Source organism: Platalea leucorodia (genome assembly GCF_965183815.1).
Source record: "Platalea leucorodia genome assembly, chromosome: 1".
NCBI lineage: Eukaryota > Metazoa > Chordata > Aves > Pelecaniformes > Threskiornithidae > Platalea > Platalea leucorodia.
Window position 1 is genome coordinate 161,201,804 of NC_138823.1, and position 17,478 is coordinate 161,219,281.

The window sequence follows — 17,478 nt, forward strand, 5'->3', positions numbered from 1 at the left end:
GCTAGTCATAGGTACCTTATTGAATGGGAGGCGTTCACATAATTCTTTAGTCCTCAGCACAGGAAAGACATGGACCTGTTGGAAGTCCAGAGGAGGCCACGAAAATGATCAGAGGGATGGAACGCCTCTCCTATGAGGAAAGGCTGAGAGAGCTGGGGTTGTTCAGCCTGGAGAAGGGAAGGCTCTGGGGAGACCTTATTGCGGCCTTCCAGTACTTAAAGGGGGCTTATAAGAAAGATGGGGACAGACTTTTTAGTAGGGCCTGTTGCGATAGGACAAGGGGTAATGGTTTTAAACTAAAGGAGCGTAGATTCAGACTGGATATAAGGAAGAAATTTTTTACAATGAGGCTGGTGGAACACTGGAATGGGTTGCCCAGAGAGATGGTAGATGCCCCATCCATGGAAACATTCAAGGCCAGGCTGGATGGGGCTCTGAGCAACCTGATCCAGTTGAAGATGTGCCTGCTCACTGCAGGGGGGATGGACTAGATGACCTTTAAAAGTCCCTTCCAACCCAAACTATTCTATGATTCTGTGTTACAAAGCACAAATTTGTACTTCAAGGGAAGCTAGGTTTTATAGAACAAACTCTTAAAACATTTTTGTAACTGAACAGAGGATATCGAGTTAGGTAAATTGCCATAAATACAAAATGGTCATCACTTTCCACAATTTCCTATACAAATGTGATCCTGTGACTTGTCAAGTAAATGGCAGCTTCAGAGTTCTAGAGCAGAGGTGAGGCTGTCTTGTGATGGAGTAGATGAAGGTAGCCATACCAAGAGACCGGCCTTTTGCCAGATAAGTGTTTGAAATGGGAGTATTTTCAGCCCCTTTGCACAAACTGATTCTTACTCAGCATGGGATCATGACAGGGGGACAACTACGCAAATTCGGAAATATCTTGGTACATCTTGTGATTAGGGAAGAAGGTGGCTACAGGTTAACCCAAGCTGGGTCACGGCTGGCATTAAGCAAGCATCAAAATTGAAGGGATTCAAGTCCTTCAAATTCTGCTCTTTTGTATATGCAAGCAATTTGAAGAACTTTGTGGAACCTGTGGAAATACATGCGAAGGAAAAGCTCTCCCTGAACGTATCAAGAGGTGTTTTGGGTGTTTTTTGGTTAATTAGTTAGTTACAGCTGCAGCGCTCTCAACCATACAGTAATTAAAATGCGTTAACAATATACTCCCTTTTTAGCTGTTTCTCAGTAAACACTGATTTTCGGCAATAGTGTATCAGAAGGATTCCTGTAGCTGTTTTAACAGTATTTACATTTGTCTCTAGAGTGATGTTTGGATTTGTAAAATATTTAAATTATTATTTAAACAAAACTATCTGTGTAAGACTTAAACTGTATTTAAAATAATCCACATTTATAAAATTAAAACAGTTGGTGAAAAAAAGTTACATTTATCTATTATGCATTTGTTCTTTTATATAGAACTGTGTGTTCTTATCTTCCAAACTTCCATGGCTGCTACTGGTTGAAAGAGTAAATACTTAGGCCTGTTAATTTAAATTCATGGATAGCAAATTCTGCATAGCAGGATTTGCATGAAAGTCAGAACACAGTTGAAGTCTTTTTTTCTTCTTTTTCTTCCTGAGAAGTATATGTACATGTATACACTGAATTAATAAAGGGCAGGTCGGAGTAACAATCTCTTGATCAAAAGGAGAACCACTGTCTGCAGTAAGAGCTTATGGATTGAGATCAAAACAGCCGTTTCAAGTTCAATGCAAGTTTTTACGGGCAAGACAGATAAGCCTCATAAAGAAACGGCTTGCGGAGAGTATCTTAGCTATTGAAACTTTAGAACTCTTGCTTATTCCTCTAACATACTTGGAACATTAGCTAAACCACATTTTAGGCAATATGGGACAAATTACATTTCTGCAATTGCTTTTTGAATTAATACTCAAAAGTATGTCGCTGTAATTAACTTTTTGATGAGAAGAACTTCAGTGTTTATATGTAGGGAACGCAGCAGACTGGTCACAGTATGACAATTTCTGCTTAATGATTTTTTTTTTTCCTTAAGACTACCTCTTTCCTTCCATTTCCATTTTAAAGTGCAACGGGGTAACATGTAAAGGTGAACAAAGGAGAGGAAGAGAATGTGTCTGTAAAACTGAAATAGTGATGCTTGTGCTGATGTGAAAATGTGAATTAATTTAGTAATTTCTGAGGAAGGTAGCTTTTTATGAAAGTTCATACTGTATGAATAAATACTTGCAAAGCTTGTATTCTCTGGTACTATTAAAAAATTAACATATTTAGAAAATAAGTTTCATCTTGTCTCATGTCTTAGAAAATGTGATGTGCTTGCTATTGATGTGTGGGGTTTTTTTAATAGGTCACAACTATGGATATTTCATCTAACAAAGATGAGGAAGAAAACTCGATGCATAATACAGTTGTCCTCTTCTCTAACAGTGACAAGTTCACTCTCCATCAGGTTAGGATAATAGTTACTGTGTTTTCATTTTGTTTCTCTGCTTTTAATTAGAAAAAAGTAAATGAATGTTGTCCTTGTTAGGAGTTAAATTATACAGCAAGCTAGTTGGATTTTACAGTTACATGTTTTCAGAATTTAGTGTCTGGCATGTGTTGAAAGTCTGCTGTTTTCTGTCATTTCAGGATATGTGCGTAGTTTGTGGGAGTTTTGGCCAAGGTGCTGAGGGCAGGTTGCTTGCCTGCTCTCAATGTGGTCAGTGTTACCATCCATACTGTGTCAGTATTAAGGTGAGTGCTTTTGTTACATAAAAAATTTACTTGATTACACTTTTTTTCATGTTGTATTTTAATAGCACTATGCTGCCTTTGGTTTTGTGGTAATTAGGGGAGTCATTAACTTGTTAGATATTCAGCAGCTAATGTGACCATTATTTGTATGCAACTTGTGAAAGACTTTAATTAAATGTCATTTTATAGTATGCATTGCCTCAAGAGAAATTAACCTTTTTGTAATTTCACAACCATAAATAGCACTGATTATCCAGCAGTTGGTTAAAATAACAGTTTGAGATATAAGCTTAAAACCTAAATACAAGCAGAATTAAAAACAAAGAAAAAATATACTGCATCTTTCATTTACTGGGGGTATAAGGTTTAGTTGATTCAATTTGTCTGTTGGCTGTCAGAATTGACAGCAGTTGGAGTGGTTAATTAATACATTTTACATTCATTAGTCTAGGAGAGAATGTGTGAAAATTAAATTTGAATGGTATGAGATGACTTAGCAAGCACATAATAAGCTATTTACTGCAATATATACACCATACAGTCTTTATTATATAAGTACATCTATGTAAAAGTGGGATTTTTTTAAACATGTCACAAAACTTTGTTTTAAATGTACTTTACTAAATGCCATATGCATATTTCATGTAACTGTAATTTGGCTTTGCATTTATATACTACTCTTATATTATATATTAATTACAATAAATCAGTTGTTTGCTTCAGATGACTAAAACCCCAGCACTGGTTATCACGGGTAATTTAGGAAAGATACAGGACTTGTAGGGACCCGATTCCTGGCTTTACTACATAGCTGGAAAAAAAAAGCAGCTGTATGTTCTTCTTCCCTGCAGAACCAGCTACTCCTATAAGGAGTAGACTGTTTCCTACATGTAGATCCAGTGCAGTTTATATTCTCTGGTATGATATTTATCCGAAGGAACAGTATCAGCAATCAGTAATTACAGTTCCTTTCTGTTTAATCCATTCCCGTTTATTGAAGCTTCGGAAAGTCTAATTGATAAACAGCTACTTGTGATGTGGATGGTGTGGACAGATGAGTATCCCCTGCTCCACTAGCCAGACCTTAATTTATACAATGATCACACTTCATAGAGCAGTTTTCAAATAATTTTCACCTTGCCATTTGCAGATTACTAAAGTGGTGCTTAGCAAAGGTTGGAGGTGCCTGGAGTGCACAGTGTGTGAAGCCTGTGGGAAGGCGACAGACCCAGGAAGACTGCTTCTCTGTGATGACTGCGACATCAGCTACCACACGTACTGCTTGGATCCACCCCTGCAGACCGTTCCAAAGGGAGGCTGGAAGTGCAAATGGTGTGTTTGGTTCTGGGGTCAGAAATATTGACTGCTGGCCTCTTTTGCTTCTTTTTGTCACTTCGTATTTGCAATGTCAATTGAACTGTAAGAACGTTTTAATTGTATTTGTCAGGTGTATTAAACAAAGGAAACAAAATACTTTTGAATTGTTTCATTCAATTATCAATTTAGTAGGGAAATAATACTGTTTCTTCATGCCAAAAACCAAGTAAGTAGAGATGGATAACATTTTTCTTTTGAAACTCTTAGCCAAAAAAAAAAAAAATCCAATTTACGTTCATTGGAACGTTCATTCCAACATTCAGTTGGAAAATGAGCGGGCACTTCAACAAATCGTTCTCATAATAAAACCCTTGGAAACCATTCATGTTACTTGAGTGAAACACAGAACAGATCTCTCACATGGTTAAGTCTCCATATCTCAAAGTGAATGGCAACTGGAAGCAGGAACTCCTTTGACCTGTTGAGCTGTTACAAACACCCATCAGCCTGTTTTTGCAGATTGAAAGGACTTCTTACTTAGGAACTTCCTTTAAAAAGTATAAAAAATGTTGGTAATTCTAAATAATACATTTTCATTCAATTAAAATATTGTTTGACCTGAAATGAGTGTTCCTCTCCCCCCCAGACCCGAAGTGGTTAGTGAACTAAAACTTAATTCCTTACCCAGTTCTAAGTAGGAGGGTTTTAAAGCCACAAAATAATCTTCCTGTGAACTGAAAGTAATAGATCATTTTGTCTGTTCTGCAGGTGTGTTTGGTGCAGACACTGTGGAGCAACTTCTCCAGGTTTAAGATGTGAATGGCAAAATAATTACACACAGTGTGCTCCCTGCGCAAGTTTGTCTACCTGCCCAATCTGCTATCGCACTTACAGGGATGAAGAGCTTATAATTCAGTGTAGACAATGTGATCGGTAAGGATTTCTAATATTTTACAGGTTTTACCTGTTTAAGGCTTATTTTAATTTTTCCCCCCTAATGTAAAAACATAAAGATGAAGGGAATGGTCTTGTGGTAAAGAGCACTGGATTGAGTCTCAGAAGTCTCTTATTAGTTCATTCCTAGTTGTACCACAGACTTAATTATATGACTCTGGGCAAATTGATTAATCACTCTGTGCCTCATTTTACCTCTCTGTAAAAATAAAACTATTTTACCTCGCAAGACTGTTGTGAGGCTAAATCTGGAATACATTGTATGAAGTAAGTAGTTAAAATGATTGCAATGTAGGGAGAAAATTATAATACTAAGACATATTTGCTTCCGGGATAATGTTTTATAGAGATTTCCTTCCTGTGAAGGGAAATAGGTAACCTGATACTGTATATACAGTATTTAACACACACCACCGTAGGGGAATGCTGTATACGGAGAACCTGATTCATCATTTCTCCCTAAAAGAATTTAAACTAAACAAGTATTTCACATTTACTTGGACCATATAGTGATATTTGGGTCTCCTAAAACACCACATATTTCCTTTAAATTGTATTTTTTCCCCCACTTAATTTCTAGATGGATGCATGCAATCTGTCAGAACTTAAACACAGAGGAGGAAGTGGAAAACATAGCTGATATGGGTTTTGACTGTACCATTTGTAGGCCATACATACCACCAACAAACGGTAAGAAGACAATTGAAACCAACGGCAGGATTGCACACTGCGATAAATAGGTCTGGGAATGTGTTACGGTTCTTTTCTCTGGTGGAGGTTTGGCTCATGGTAGAAGTAAGATATTTAATGTTTATTTTAAGGACCCTTCTGGAAGTGTCCTCAGCTCTTTCGCACCCTCTACTGATTGGCTGCAAGGCCAAAGAAAACCTAGCAGAGGGAATTCTGGATAGATTTATTGAAGATAATTTGGGTAAATGACTAAAAGCATTTGGTATTGAAAGGGTAAAAGGCATCTCGCTTTGTCAAGTGGAAGGAAGAAATCCCAGTTCTCTGAAGTTCTTAACTGCAGAAGAATCTGAAAATCAATTCTAAGCAGAAAAACTTTCTATATTTCAGTACTTTGAGGCTGTCTGAAGCAGCAGTAGCTGTAACAGTAGCTGTAACAGTCCGTATAAGCATTTTTTCCCTCCTCCCTCATGTTTTATTAATGTCGCTCCTTCAGCTCTCCCAGTATTTAAGACCAGTGCTTCCCTCCCTGGCTGCAGTCTTTAAAAGAATTGGCCATGCTTTCCTGTTCGGGAGTCGCTACTTTTTTATTAAAATGTATAGTTCTTTCTGATGAACTTTGCTCTTCTCCAGCCATGTTATCAGTGAATATATGTACCAACTTCCTCATTAGTCTGTAGTACACAGTTCCGTAGCAGTGGTACTTCAGGAGCTGAGGCTACTGCCGTTTTCTCTGTTAGCTCAGCTACAGCACCTGGTTCTGTGGAATGGTACTGGTTGATGTTATTGTGAGTGGCCTGTCAGCAGTTAGATTGGCCTATTACATGATTTATGGGCTTGCTACAAGGGTGGTATCCCACGTCTGTTTTCTCTGCATGTCAGCTCACCGGAGTTTCTGCTTCAGCCTTCTGCTGTAACAGAGCATAGACACCTATACCTAGAGGAATAGCGTGTTAAAGTATTCACAGTAACCCTTTCTTGGGGTATCATGAGAGTACGGTAGGAGGAGGGTAGAAGAACTAAGCAAATGTTTCAAGAAATATTCGTGTCCACCAAGAAGATGTCAGTAAGATTGGCTTTCCTGATCAAGACTGAAGATGCCATGAGGCGTGTGTTTAAGAGGTCTGCCAAGAAAAGTTCAGTAGAGCATCTAATGTCCCTTTACACTGGCATGTCCTCATAAAAGCATGGCAGTGATTGTAACTTACTGAGGTGACCTTGGAGGTTTATATACTCCCTTGGCAACTACACATGGTTGTGGAACACTTCCAAGTATCCCGCCTTTATCACTATTAGGAGTAAGAATGACTTATGCTTATGTATTTCTACAAGTCACTTCATTTTTGAGATCTGCTTTCACAAATGCAAAAAGAGAGGTTTTGTAAGTGAGAAAAAGAAGAAACTTGCAGATGTAACACAGTTTTTTGTTTATTTTGATAATAAGCTTTGAGCACTTAAAACAAAAAGGTCCAAGTAAGAAATACCGCCTCTTCCTTTCGCTTTCAAGCTGGCAGAGCTACATTTTAGAGATTATTAAAGCCCATAATATGTGAGATGGAGCAATTTCACAAGATGGTATCAGAGATGTTTCACTTCCAGGCATAAGCTGGCCCCTGAGTTAGTCCTTCCTGCACACCTTCATGAAGGTGCATTGCTTAGGTTTGTCTTGCGAGGAATAGGAACCAGTCCTGCAAGACCTGTTAGGGAGTTCCCAAGCTTTCTTTGGGGTTTTTTTCACCTTTTTTTTAATAAGACAAGTTTCTCTTACTCTTTCATGTTTTGACTCAGTATATGTAATATCTCTTTAACGCGTGTACATTTGCACAGTTGCATGTGTGAAGATGTCATTTGATGCATGTTCATAGAAATACTTGCATGTACTTTTATATGAAATGTTTCGATCTTTCATTAATTCTTCTACAACTCCTTTGAAAATTTTCTATAATTTTTTTTGTTTCAAGGTGACAATTAGCATTTGATAAACTTAGAGAAACAGGTGTTAGTTAACAGTAGAAAGCTTCTTAAAATGCACGAGATTGTGGGATTCTTATTGGGATGGTTCTTGCTCTTTCCTTTTGATGTATCACAGATGTGTTGCAAGTATTATTACAAGCTTTTTAACTACTTTTGTTCTAGAAGCAGCAAGTGCCCCTCAGCCTAGTAAATCACCAGTACATTGCAGGTTTACTGTTGGTAAAGAGTAAATACTTCTAGGGTGTAGGTATTGAGAAAGAGCTTCAATTTTTCTTGCTTCAGAAAATGGAAACTTTTAAACTTGTAAGAGCTCTTCTCTATCTCATCTTAAGAACATCAGATGCATATCTGATAATCTTACAAAGCCATCTTCTTCAGGAAACAGAAATAAAAGATAAATAGGTTTTTTTTTCTTCTTGAACATACATAAATATCAAAAGCCAGAATGTGGTAAGATTTGCTCCAAAGTAGCATACCATAAACCTTCATTACTAGATTCTTTTGAAATAATCATCTCTGATAAGTGTTTCATCAGGTTCCTTAGTATGGTCTCAAGTTATAACATATGTTCCCTAGCGTATTGCTGTGCCTTGTAGAAAATTTTTTCTAATTTAGATCGCTTGAATATTGTAATGACTGGATACTAGCAGCTACTCCAGGTAGCAGCAGCGTTTCCTCTGTGCTGTAATTCCTGCACGTTCAGGAGAGGTGTGTGCATCTCTCATCTACGTTCACTTCTAGACAAGCAGTTCTCGACCATCTGCCCATCGCTTCTGCCTTTCTGTCGTTTGCCCTTGTATGTCATATGCCCCACCTGCAAATTTCATCGCTTCCTCCCATCCTCTCTCCATCCACATACTCCGGCTTAGTGCTGTTTTTTCTTCTCTGCAGGAGGCAAAGGGACCAGCTCTGCTTGGTTTTCTTTAGTTAGTTACAACCGATCTGGTAACAGTCTCTGGTAGCTGCCCGCATGCATGTATTCCTCCTGTGGCTCAAGTCAGCGTGCCCACGGAGGCAGTGAGGAGTTGTATCACTTATTAAATCAGACGTGCTCGATACTGCCAGTGATAGGCGTGTTATGGCTGGGAGCCTCTGTTGTACAATTTTCATGAAACCGAGTTAAATTTTTCTTCATTCTGAAACTTAATTCTATATACTTTACAAATACAGGATACAAAAGCAACATATTAATATATGTTAAAAGATTAACTTTCAAATTTTTTTTATTATTTAGCACATTTAATTCTGTCAGCTCTTATGTTTTTGTAAGTTACTGTATTTACAAAGAAATCCCTGCGTCATGCACACGGTTATGCAGGCATCAGTAGTGCTCTGTGTGTGTTGTGTTTCTACATCAACCATTTTGCTCTGTCCCTTATGCTGATTTAATTTCTTTCTGGAATTGTTCTTTTCTATTACAGCCTTACAAATGGCAGCTCCCTTTCTTTTTGAAACTGTGATTCTTCTCATTGTATTGTATTCTGTGCAATTATTTGTTTTCAACTGAAGCTACTAAATGCTGTATGATAACTCAGCACGTTTAAACCCTTCTGCAAATAAGAGTAATAATTTTGGTTAAACTTCAGCTAAGTGCCTCAGAAAGCACTTTTTTGTTCAATTTTTAATCCCCCTCCCCCGAACAGTCTTTCTCTAACAGTGCTCTGTTTCTCTGTTATCCATTTTATTGATTTTAATCCTTAATCTGCACTCTAATTAGCTCCTTTTCTGGAAGTCTGTTTGATACTGTCTTCAAACACTGTTTGTTTGTGCAGCTTTTGTGAGTTGGTCTCTGAAGGCCTCACCTCTGTCACTATCAGCTTGTTTATTTGACTATTTCAACTCTATTTAGTCTCCAAAGCTAAAATTGTTCACAATCTGACCTGGACCAGAAGAATGCTCCCTGTTGTTTGACTTTTATATAAGGATTTCAAATTCCTGTTCACAGCTGTCTGTCTGAATGTTTTGTTTACCTTAGATTCTAAATCAATAATTGCTATCTCTGTCTTAAACCATCTTGTAAATTATAACTAATAAATTAACAGATGACGTCTTTTTCCACTTTGAGTATTTCTTACAATCTACCTTTTTTCTGTTGTTTCCATTCAGTGCTTTTGAGTATCTTCCATCCTGCAGCTTGTCCCATATTTTTTTGTTGCCTTCCAGCTCGGTGTCTCTTTCAAAATCTAATTTTAAATTTCATTTCTTCCTTGTCTTTTCCTTCCACTCCTGTGTATCAGTTTTTCAGTAATTCTCATAGGCTGCTTTAATTTATTAATTGCACGGAACATTGGTTTTCTGTAGGTTATATACTTTAGTTACACTTTATATAAAACTTTTAAAGGACTAGTTTTTGAAGACAGACTTCCACTTTCCTTTAAATTTTTTTATGTGCTTAGAAAGCATCCTCTAGATGTTGTATTCATTATTGTATTTAGCAAAGAATGTCAGGGTTCCTTGGAAGCTTTTGTGCTTTCCCTAGTCTTGCCCCCGACTCCCATATTGTGTGAGGGGTGGTCGGCAGCAGCACCCGTGCGGTGGTCTGACGCGTCTGAGAAACACTGAACCGCCCACGTGTGCTTTGCTCAGTGGTCTCATCCTGCGTGGCAGATGCAAAGTAAATACTCCAGATGTTTGTATGAGTCTTAAATTCAGTGTGGATAAGATTCCTAAGCAAAAAAAGAAAAAAGCGTAGATAAACTTGACTACATGGTCATGCTAACCGCACCAAACTAACACGTCTTCTGATTCTAGTTCTCAGTGTTTGTGAGATAGAAGCTTCTAATTTTCACTCTACTTACTCTGTCTACATAATCTCTGTAAAGTCACTACTAATATTAAAAGTCTAGTCTGCACATCACAGGTTAGTGAAGTGTGATTACGGTTATTGTAATTAAGGCAGATGGGAAGAGCACAAAAAAGAGTAGCCTAGTGTTGCAGGACATTTTGATCATTATTTGTTCAGACACACTGTTCCAGTGCTTCCCTGAAACGCACAAGCTGTAGTTTTTGAATTGACTTTCTGCTGTTCCATTTATCGATATTCTTATCTTGAATAAGAATTACCCAATCTAACTTCAACAAGTCATGTATCATCTGTTCTCAGATATATTAGCCTTATTTGGTTTCTCATATGTGTTGTGTAAGAGACCTGACAGCATAGACACAGCTAGAATCTTGTGTGCAAAGCTGTCGGAGTGTGCCTGCCCCTCCTTGGGGAAATACGACAGCGGTCAATACCCAGGTCACAAAGCCCTCCCATTTTTCACGCTTAGGTCAGCAAAACCTGGACATCATGACTAGTGTAGGCTTACTTTCCAATCCAGTAGGTCCAGTGTATTCATTTGTCCTTGGTCCAGTAGAAGGAAATCATTTACCATGGAGTTCAGTGCCGTTCCAATGCCATTCTTGGCTCTGGGAAGTTGGAGAACTTCATTTTTTTTATCAGGCTTGTTTTGTAGTCACATCTGTGGCGCTGAAAAGCACTTTATTTTAAAGGTGCTAGTGAATGTTGCCAACAGTATAAATTAGGGAGTTTAACAGAACTGTTTGAAGGAAAATTAATTGATAGTTTCAGTTTAAATCAAGTCACCATTTTTAAAAGTTGAAATGATTTTCCTTATATTTTTCAGTGCCTTCTTTGGACTGTTGTGATTCATCAGTTGGAGCTCAGATTATTTCAAAATCAAAAGAACTAGGTAAAGAATGTAAATGCTTAATCTTTGATCATTTAGCGTATTTTAAGGGTATATTTTTACATGAGACAAGAATTCCTTTTTCTGTGATTTTATAACACACAGCATTAACTATCCTTCAGTTACCGCAGCATGCTTCTCATTTTTTTTTCTCATTCTCTCTTCCTTCTTCTCTTTTGCCTGCCATACCTGCATTATAATAATTACTTTAAATTATGCTTTGATCCTGCAGACTTAGTTGCTTGCCTTAATGTTAGTGGTGATAACACAGTGGAGCTGAGTCAAGCATGTACACAAATGTTTACAGGCTCAAGCTGTAGGAGGACACAACTTTTGTGTATTTGTCTGGTTTGTTAGGAATTTATAATGTTGACAAGCCTACTCACAAGTCACTTTTTATAACAATAGTACCTAACAGCTTCCATCATGTCAGAATTTTTTTCCATTTGTTACTGCACAAATGAGTCCTGAGAGAAAGTTCTCCCTTCAAATCTTCAATCTGAAAAAGAGTATGATTTTTTTAAGGCAAACATCCTGTTTTAGTTCAACATAAGAAAACAGTCACTTGGGAAGAACTGTGTTCAGAACCAGCTGTGTTTTGAGGTGTGAGATGTTACATAAGAAAACATTTTTGGTTCAAGGGAACAAGAGTTACCATGTCTTTGTATTTTCAAAAACTGTGTTATCAAATCATTATTGAATTGGCTCCAGAGAGCAGAAGCATCATTGCAGCCTCTTCATTATTTCATAATTCCCTGAAAGTTCCCAGACCTCCGCTTGCAGGGCCCTAGCACAGGTGACGGTGCCTGTCTACATGGGGAATTAAGGAATGTTAGAGTTTATGGGTAGACTCAATTGTCATGTAACAGCTTGAGGAAGAAGCAATCTTGCCGGTCTTGGGAGACTTGGGTTCTGCCCACAATTTCCAGTTTGATCTTGAGCAGCTCACTTGATACAAATTGGGATTTGCCTGCCTGTGAAGCAGGGTTACTGACTTGCCTGACTTAGCAAGAGTTCTGGGAGGCTTAAGGTCATTAATAAGATAAAGGTACAGTGCTGAGGGCTGGATGAGGGCCTTGGCTGATAAGCCGCAGGGACCCAAAGTAAGACTTAGACGGTTTTCTGTGAGTGCCAGGGATACAGAAATACCCTGCAAGGCACCAGTTTCCATAATCAAATCGTTCTTTCGAATGAGTCCTTGATGTAAGTTGTTTTGTAGCAGTATAATGGATTGTTGCTGGATTTGACATCAGACTCTAAATTATAAAGCTGTAACTGTAATGTGTGAGACAGTACCAGATATCTCTGTTTTATTTATACCAATTTCCTCACTCATGAATCAGTTCCATACATGTGGATTATTAACTCTTAAAAGTGCTATTCCTAAAAATCTAAGACTTGTAAATTAAAGAGCTTTATATTGCTGTTATGATTCATTTAACTTTTGTAGACCCACCGAAGACATACACCCAGGATGGAGTCTGCTTGACAGAATCCGGCATGTCTCAGTTACAGAGCCTAACTGTTACAGTACCGAGAAGAAAACGGACGAAACCAAAGCTTAAACTGAAGATTATAAATCAGAACAGTGTGGCTGTGCTTCAGACACCCCCAGATGCCCAGTCAGAACACTCAAGAGATGGGGAGATGGATGACAGTAGAGGTAGCAGTCTGCTTTTGGCATGTCTTGTATCTTGGAGTGTTGCAGTACATGTGTGTATTGCAGATATTCCTGGCAGTTTTTATTGTACTGATACTCGTATGTTTGGTATAGAATGCTTTATGGAAATTACTTGAACAATAGTCACGGCTCGTTGTTGTCCATTTCAAGGATTTTTCTTGTTGTTCTGTTTATGGGTCATCACCTTTCTAAGGCTGGCAACACTGGAAATACGAGTTGCCTTTTTGTCTAATCCTTGGGTTATTTTTGGGAAATATCGTGCACTCACTGAGCACTTGTATTTGAGGCTCTCAAATTTAGTGCAAACGCTGTTTGAAAGTGATATCGTTGGCTCAGCAAAGCAATGTTTAGATCACTGTAAAGCTGGTATTTAAAACAAAGGGGAAAGTGGAGTAAAAAGCTCTTCACTGAGAGTATTTCTTTTACTGAAAGAAATAAGGTGGGCTGACCTGAGAATCCGAGGGAAAAAAATACTTTCCTTGTATTTCCAGCCAGAGGAGAGCGAAGCTGGGAGATGAGAGGGGGAAAAGCATGTAGGAGCAGCCAGCCCCACTCTTCCAATCCCCGCTCTTCAACAGTAGAAACAGCAGCCAGCATGGTGCAGTACCATTCTCCTGCCCGCTTTGCCATGGTCTGGCTGTACATCCTGACAAGTTTATTGGTAGAATAGGTGTTAATCCGTGGCCTGGGGAAAGGCTTACTTAAATGGCAGGTGTGAAAGTCACTGCATTAGTCATGCAGGTGTCTGTTACGAGAGGACAGAGGAACATAGGCACCCCACCTCACCACAATCTAAAGTGCTTTCTGTTTATGCAACGTTGCCTTGTTGTTAATCAGATTAAATGTCATAAGAAGCTTTTTTTAGATACGGAGAGTGTACTTGAGATAACTGGGTAGTTTAACTATCAGTGCAGTTTCAGTGTTAACTTGTTGATATAAGTATTGTTCCTGTTGTTTGATTAGCACATTCTTACTGGCTGCTGTTGACTAGAAGTGTATTTTTTTTTTTATAATAGCTTCCCTTTATTTGTTTATAACCTTTAAAACAGGTGACTAGTTGATTTTCCTTCGTTTTTTTTAGTATTCACGGGGTTTGGTACATTATCCTAGCATTACACTGACTCTTACATTTCATCTCGTACTTTCATATAGTCCATCAGGTGGGTTATTGAAAGCAAAAAAGCTTTTGATTTTGGTTTGAAGGCATCAAGATAGAGAGTTAACCACTTCCCTTGTTGTTCTTTTTCAGTGGTTAATCATCTTTACTTTTACAAACATGTGGCTGTTTTCTGTATAACTTTGTCTAACTTCATTATCTGCTTGTTGGCTTTTATAGGTATCCCTTTCAACTAGATAGCAAGATATATAAATGTAATAGCAGAGTATGAAAGGGAGAGCCAAAGCTTCCACAGACTTCAATTTCAGTTTTGATCACCTTTTGTTGCCTTTTTGAGCGTAGAGTATGTTCATATGCATGACGGTAACAGCACAGCGTGTGCATGGTAGATTGGCTGGATTTCCTGGAAGCTCTTCATGTGCTCTGTAGAGTGGATCAGCGCCTGTTCTCTGAACGTCTGAAATTTTTGTATGAGCATCAGGATGCATAAAGCTTTGATTGAAGCAACACAGTGTAGTTAATTCCAGGCAAACAGGAGTAACCCTTACTTCGACTCTAAAGTTCCAGGTGGAGAAAAGAGGCTGTATCTGAGAAAACTGAGCTTGTGGTAATTTTGTTACCATCTCATCTATAGGCTTTCATCAGATTCAGCATTTCATCAGGTGTTCCACATTTTAGAGTCCACTTGAAAGTTCAGCTTGCCTTGGGAGCTTCAGCTTTGGTAGACTTAATGTGGCTCTTCTGCTACTATTTGTAGAGCTATGCTTCGTAAGTAAATGGGAAGGACCACTGTGGGGTTTAGTATTTGGCATACTGCTTTGTGTAGCAGGACACCTTAGCACTCAAGCAGGTTTCTCTTCTGCCAGAAGTGGACACGTTGCAAAGCGGACTCACCCGTGCTCCTCAGGGGAGGAGGGAATTGGCTGTGGTGGTCAGTGGGGACTGCCTTTGCCAAGCCACCAGCTTTGTTGGTAGAACTCAGAAACGTCTTCATTGATGGGCAAGTCTGGTCCATGACCCAGCTTGTGGAAGAGCAAGGGCTGCAGTTCTGTCACAGCAGCAGTCGTATGAAAGAGTCCAGCTCTGTCTGTTGTAACTGTATTTCTCCGTCTTACAGCTGTATGTGGTTTTAGACCATATAGAATTATACACCTAAATCCAAAGCAGGGAATCAGAATTCCAATATCTTTTCAGAGGCAAGAGTGTATTTAACAGGCTTCAAAAGCTTTACAATAAGATGAAGATGTAAGGTCATTATTATATTGACATTTTGGGGATATCAGAACCAGAATTAACTCCCTCTTCAACACCAAAGGTTTTTTAATGCCATCGTACTTTACATCTGTTTCTGCCCTGCTTTCCCACAGAATATAAACTCAAAATTACAGTCTTCCATCTTCAAGGCTGAGTAATTCCTTTGGGCTGAATTTTCTACTATATAAGTCAAACTCCTCTGCATACATCAGTCTGCTTTCAGTCAGTCACACAGCTTCAGGTCAAGAACCCTCCAAACTACGAGTCACTACACATTACCTTCCAAGTGCAGGCTGCAGTTTTTCAGTCTGTCTTCTCAAACCTTACCAAACAAAACTTAGGAGGACAGTAAACAAAATGAAATATATCTTGTGTGTTAAATTGTAGCCATATTCCTGGATGTAGGGCTAGAAATTGCTCAGACACTTAGAAAATGTGATAGCACAGGCTTCTGAAAGGGACGCCAAAAAAATTTCTCAGATTCACATATAGTAACTATAGCATTTATTCTCTGGTTTTGTGTAGACATCATCTCGCAAGAAATGTATGTATATACTGGGTCTTCGTGTATAGATTGGGTGGGTTTCCCAGAAGTGTTTAGACAGTATGAGTATCTATCACCCTTTTGAAAAATCTGTCATTCTCAATCAGTTTCTCAGAAATCAGTCAGATGTAGAAATTTTGGAAAAATATCTTTTTTCCCTTTTCCAGTTAAAGTTACCATTGCCTCTTTTCTGCAGAAGGTGATCTTATGGATTGTGATGGAAAATCAGATTCCAGCCCAGAACGGGAAGTTGTGGATGATGATACCAAAGTGGCAGAAGGAGCTGATGGGATTAAAAAAAGGAAGCGAAAACCATACAGACCTGGTAGGATACAATAATTTATATGATTGTGTGTCCTTTGTTTGTTTTAACACTATTTTCTGTATATTAAAATAAAACCAGAAAACAGTATGGAATTCTGAAGTATTCTACTGCTATTTGTTGATTTTAGATTTTTTTTTTCCCTGTTCAGTTTAAAATAATTTTTACTCCTCTTATCAAAATAAATTTCCAAAAGTTGCTGCTCAGCAGTATGCCTGTTCTTAGTATGCTGTCAATTATTGGTTAGTAGTTCAAATCTATACCTTGTATTGATTCTTAACTTGAAAGGAAAATGTACTGTATTTATATAATTGATGAAGGCCAGTTTTTGTTTGTGTGTATGTATGTGGGTATATATATATATATATATGGCAATATCTGAACTTCAGAGAACTTTTTGCAGGTATGTTATTTTCTGAAAAACTTGATAAGAGTAATTTACTAAATATTTGCAGATGACTTCTGGCAGTGAATTTTAATGAATTCAGTTATTGGATTAATTCATTTGTTTTAATTTATTAGTGCAGTCAACTCTTAATTGTCTTGACTGTGGATTAACTGTGTGTCCTGGGTGCAGAAACACTTGAGCTGTCTCCAGGCAGAAGAAGCTAGAGGTACCTAAGTGAGTCCATAGGAAGTAGCTCTGATTCATTAGGCTAAAACCGAGCCCAGGATAATAAGCTCTGCTGAGACACCGCCTGGCTTTTTGAAGAGCCCCTGTATGACATACCTTGGTATGTCTCAGAATCTGTGTTCACGTGTTGGTTTTGTGTTTCATTATGCAGCCTCCCACAACTGTGGATAAGAAGTTGATTGTAGTCTTTGCAGTCACGAATACTGTTCTCGCCAGTCACACCCATCCTGCTTGCTGTAACGAGCCATATCCTCCGGTGATGAAGATAGTAGGGGAGGAGAACAGAGGCAAATGAAATGATTGAGGGGGTGAAGGCAAGGAATACAGTGAAGGAAGGAAAGGAAGCAGGAGTTAAAACATGGTCCAGTTTCTCTTGCTTTTTTCTTAGTAGCTAAACAGATCTCTACCGCCTTTTACCCTCCCCACGTCATTTCCCACACTGCTGAGTAAGAGCCCTGTCTCAGCAGCTCGTGCCCATGTGTGTATTGCCTTCCGTCATGGGCCCAGCCTGGGGAGATGGTGGTACAAACCCACATCACTTGACAGAGATTT

General features: G+C 38.5%; 1 protein-coding gene across 17 annotated transcripts in view; it reads left to right on the forward strand.

Annotated features, from left to right (window-relative positions):
* KMT2C (lysine methyltransferase 2C) overlaps window positions 1-17,478 on the forward strand; it is a 200,306-nt gene that overhangs the window by 129,678 nt on the left and 53,150 nt on the right. For 13 of the 17 annotated variants that reach the window (XM_082316239.1, XM_082316255.1, XM_082316248.1 and 10 more), the window contains 8 exons: window positions 2,362-2,463; window positions 2,646-2,750; window positions 3,901-4,082; window positions 4,836-5,000; window positions 5,602-5,711; window positions 11,312-11,377; window positions 12,825-13,037; window positions 16,167-16,295. In XM_082316239.1, coding sequence (XP_082172365.1) covers window positions 2,362-2,463; window positions 2,646-2,750; window positions 3,901-4,082; window positions 4,836-5,000; window positions 5,602-5,711; window positions 11,312-11,377; window positions 12,825-13,037; window positions 16,167-16,295 — 1,072 coding nt within the window. The remainder of the gene's footprint in view (window positions 1-2,361; window positions 2,464-2,645; window positions 2,751-3,900; window positions 4,083-4,835; window positions 5,001-5,601; window positions 5,712-11,311; window positions 11,378-12,824; window positions 13,038-16,166; window positions 16,296-17,478) is intronic. The other 4 variants (XM_082316251.1, XM_082316253.1, XM_082316242.1 and 1 more) reach the window with 3 other exon arrangements.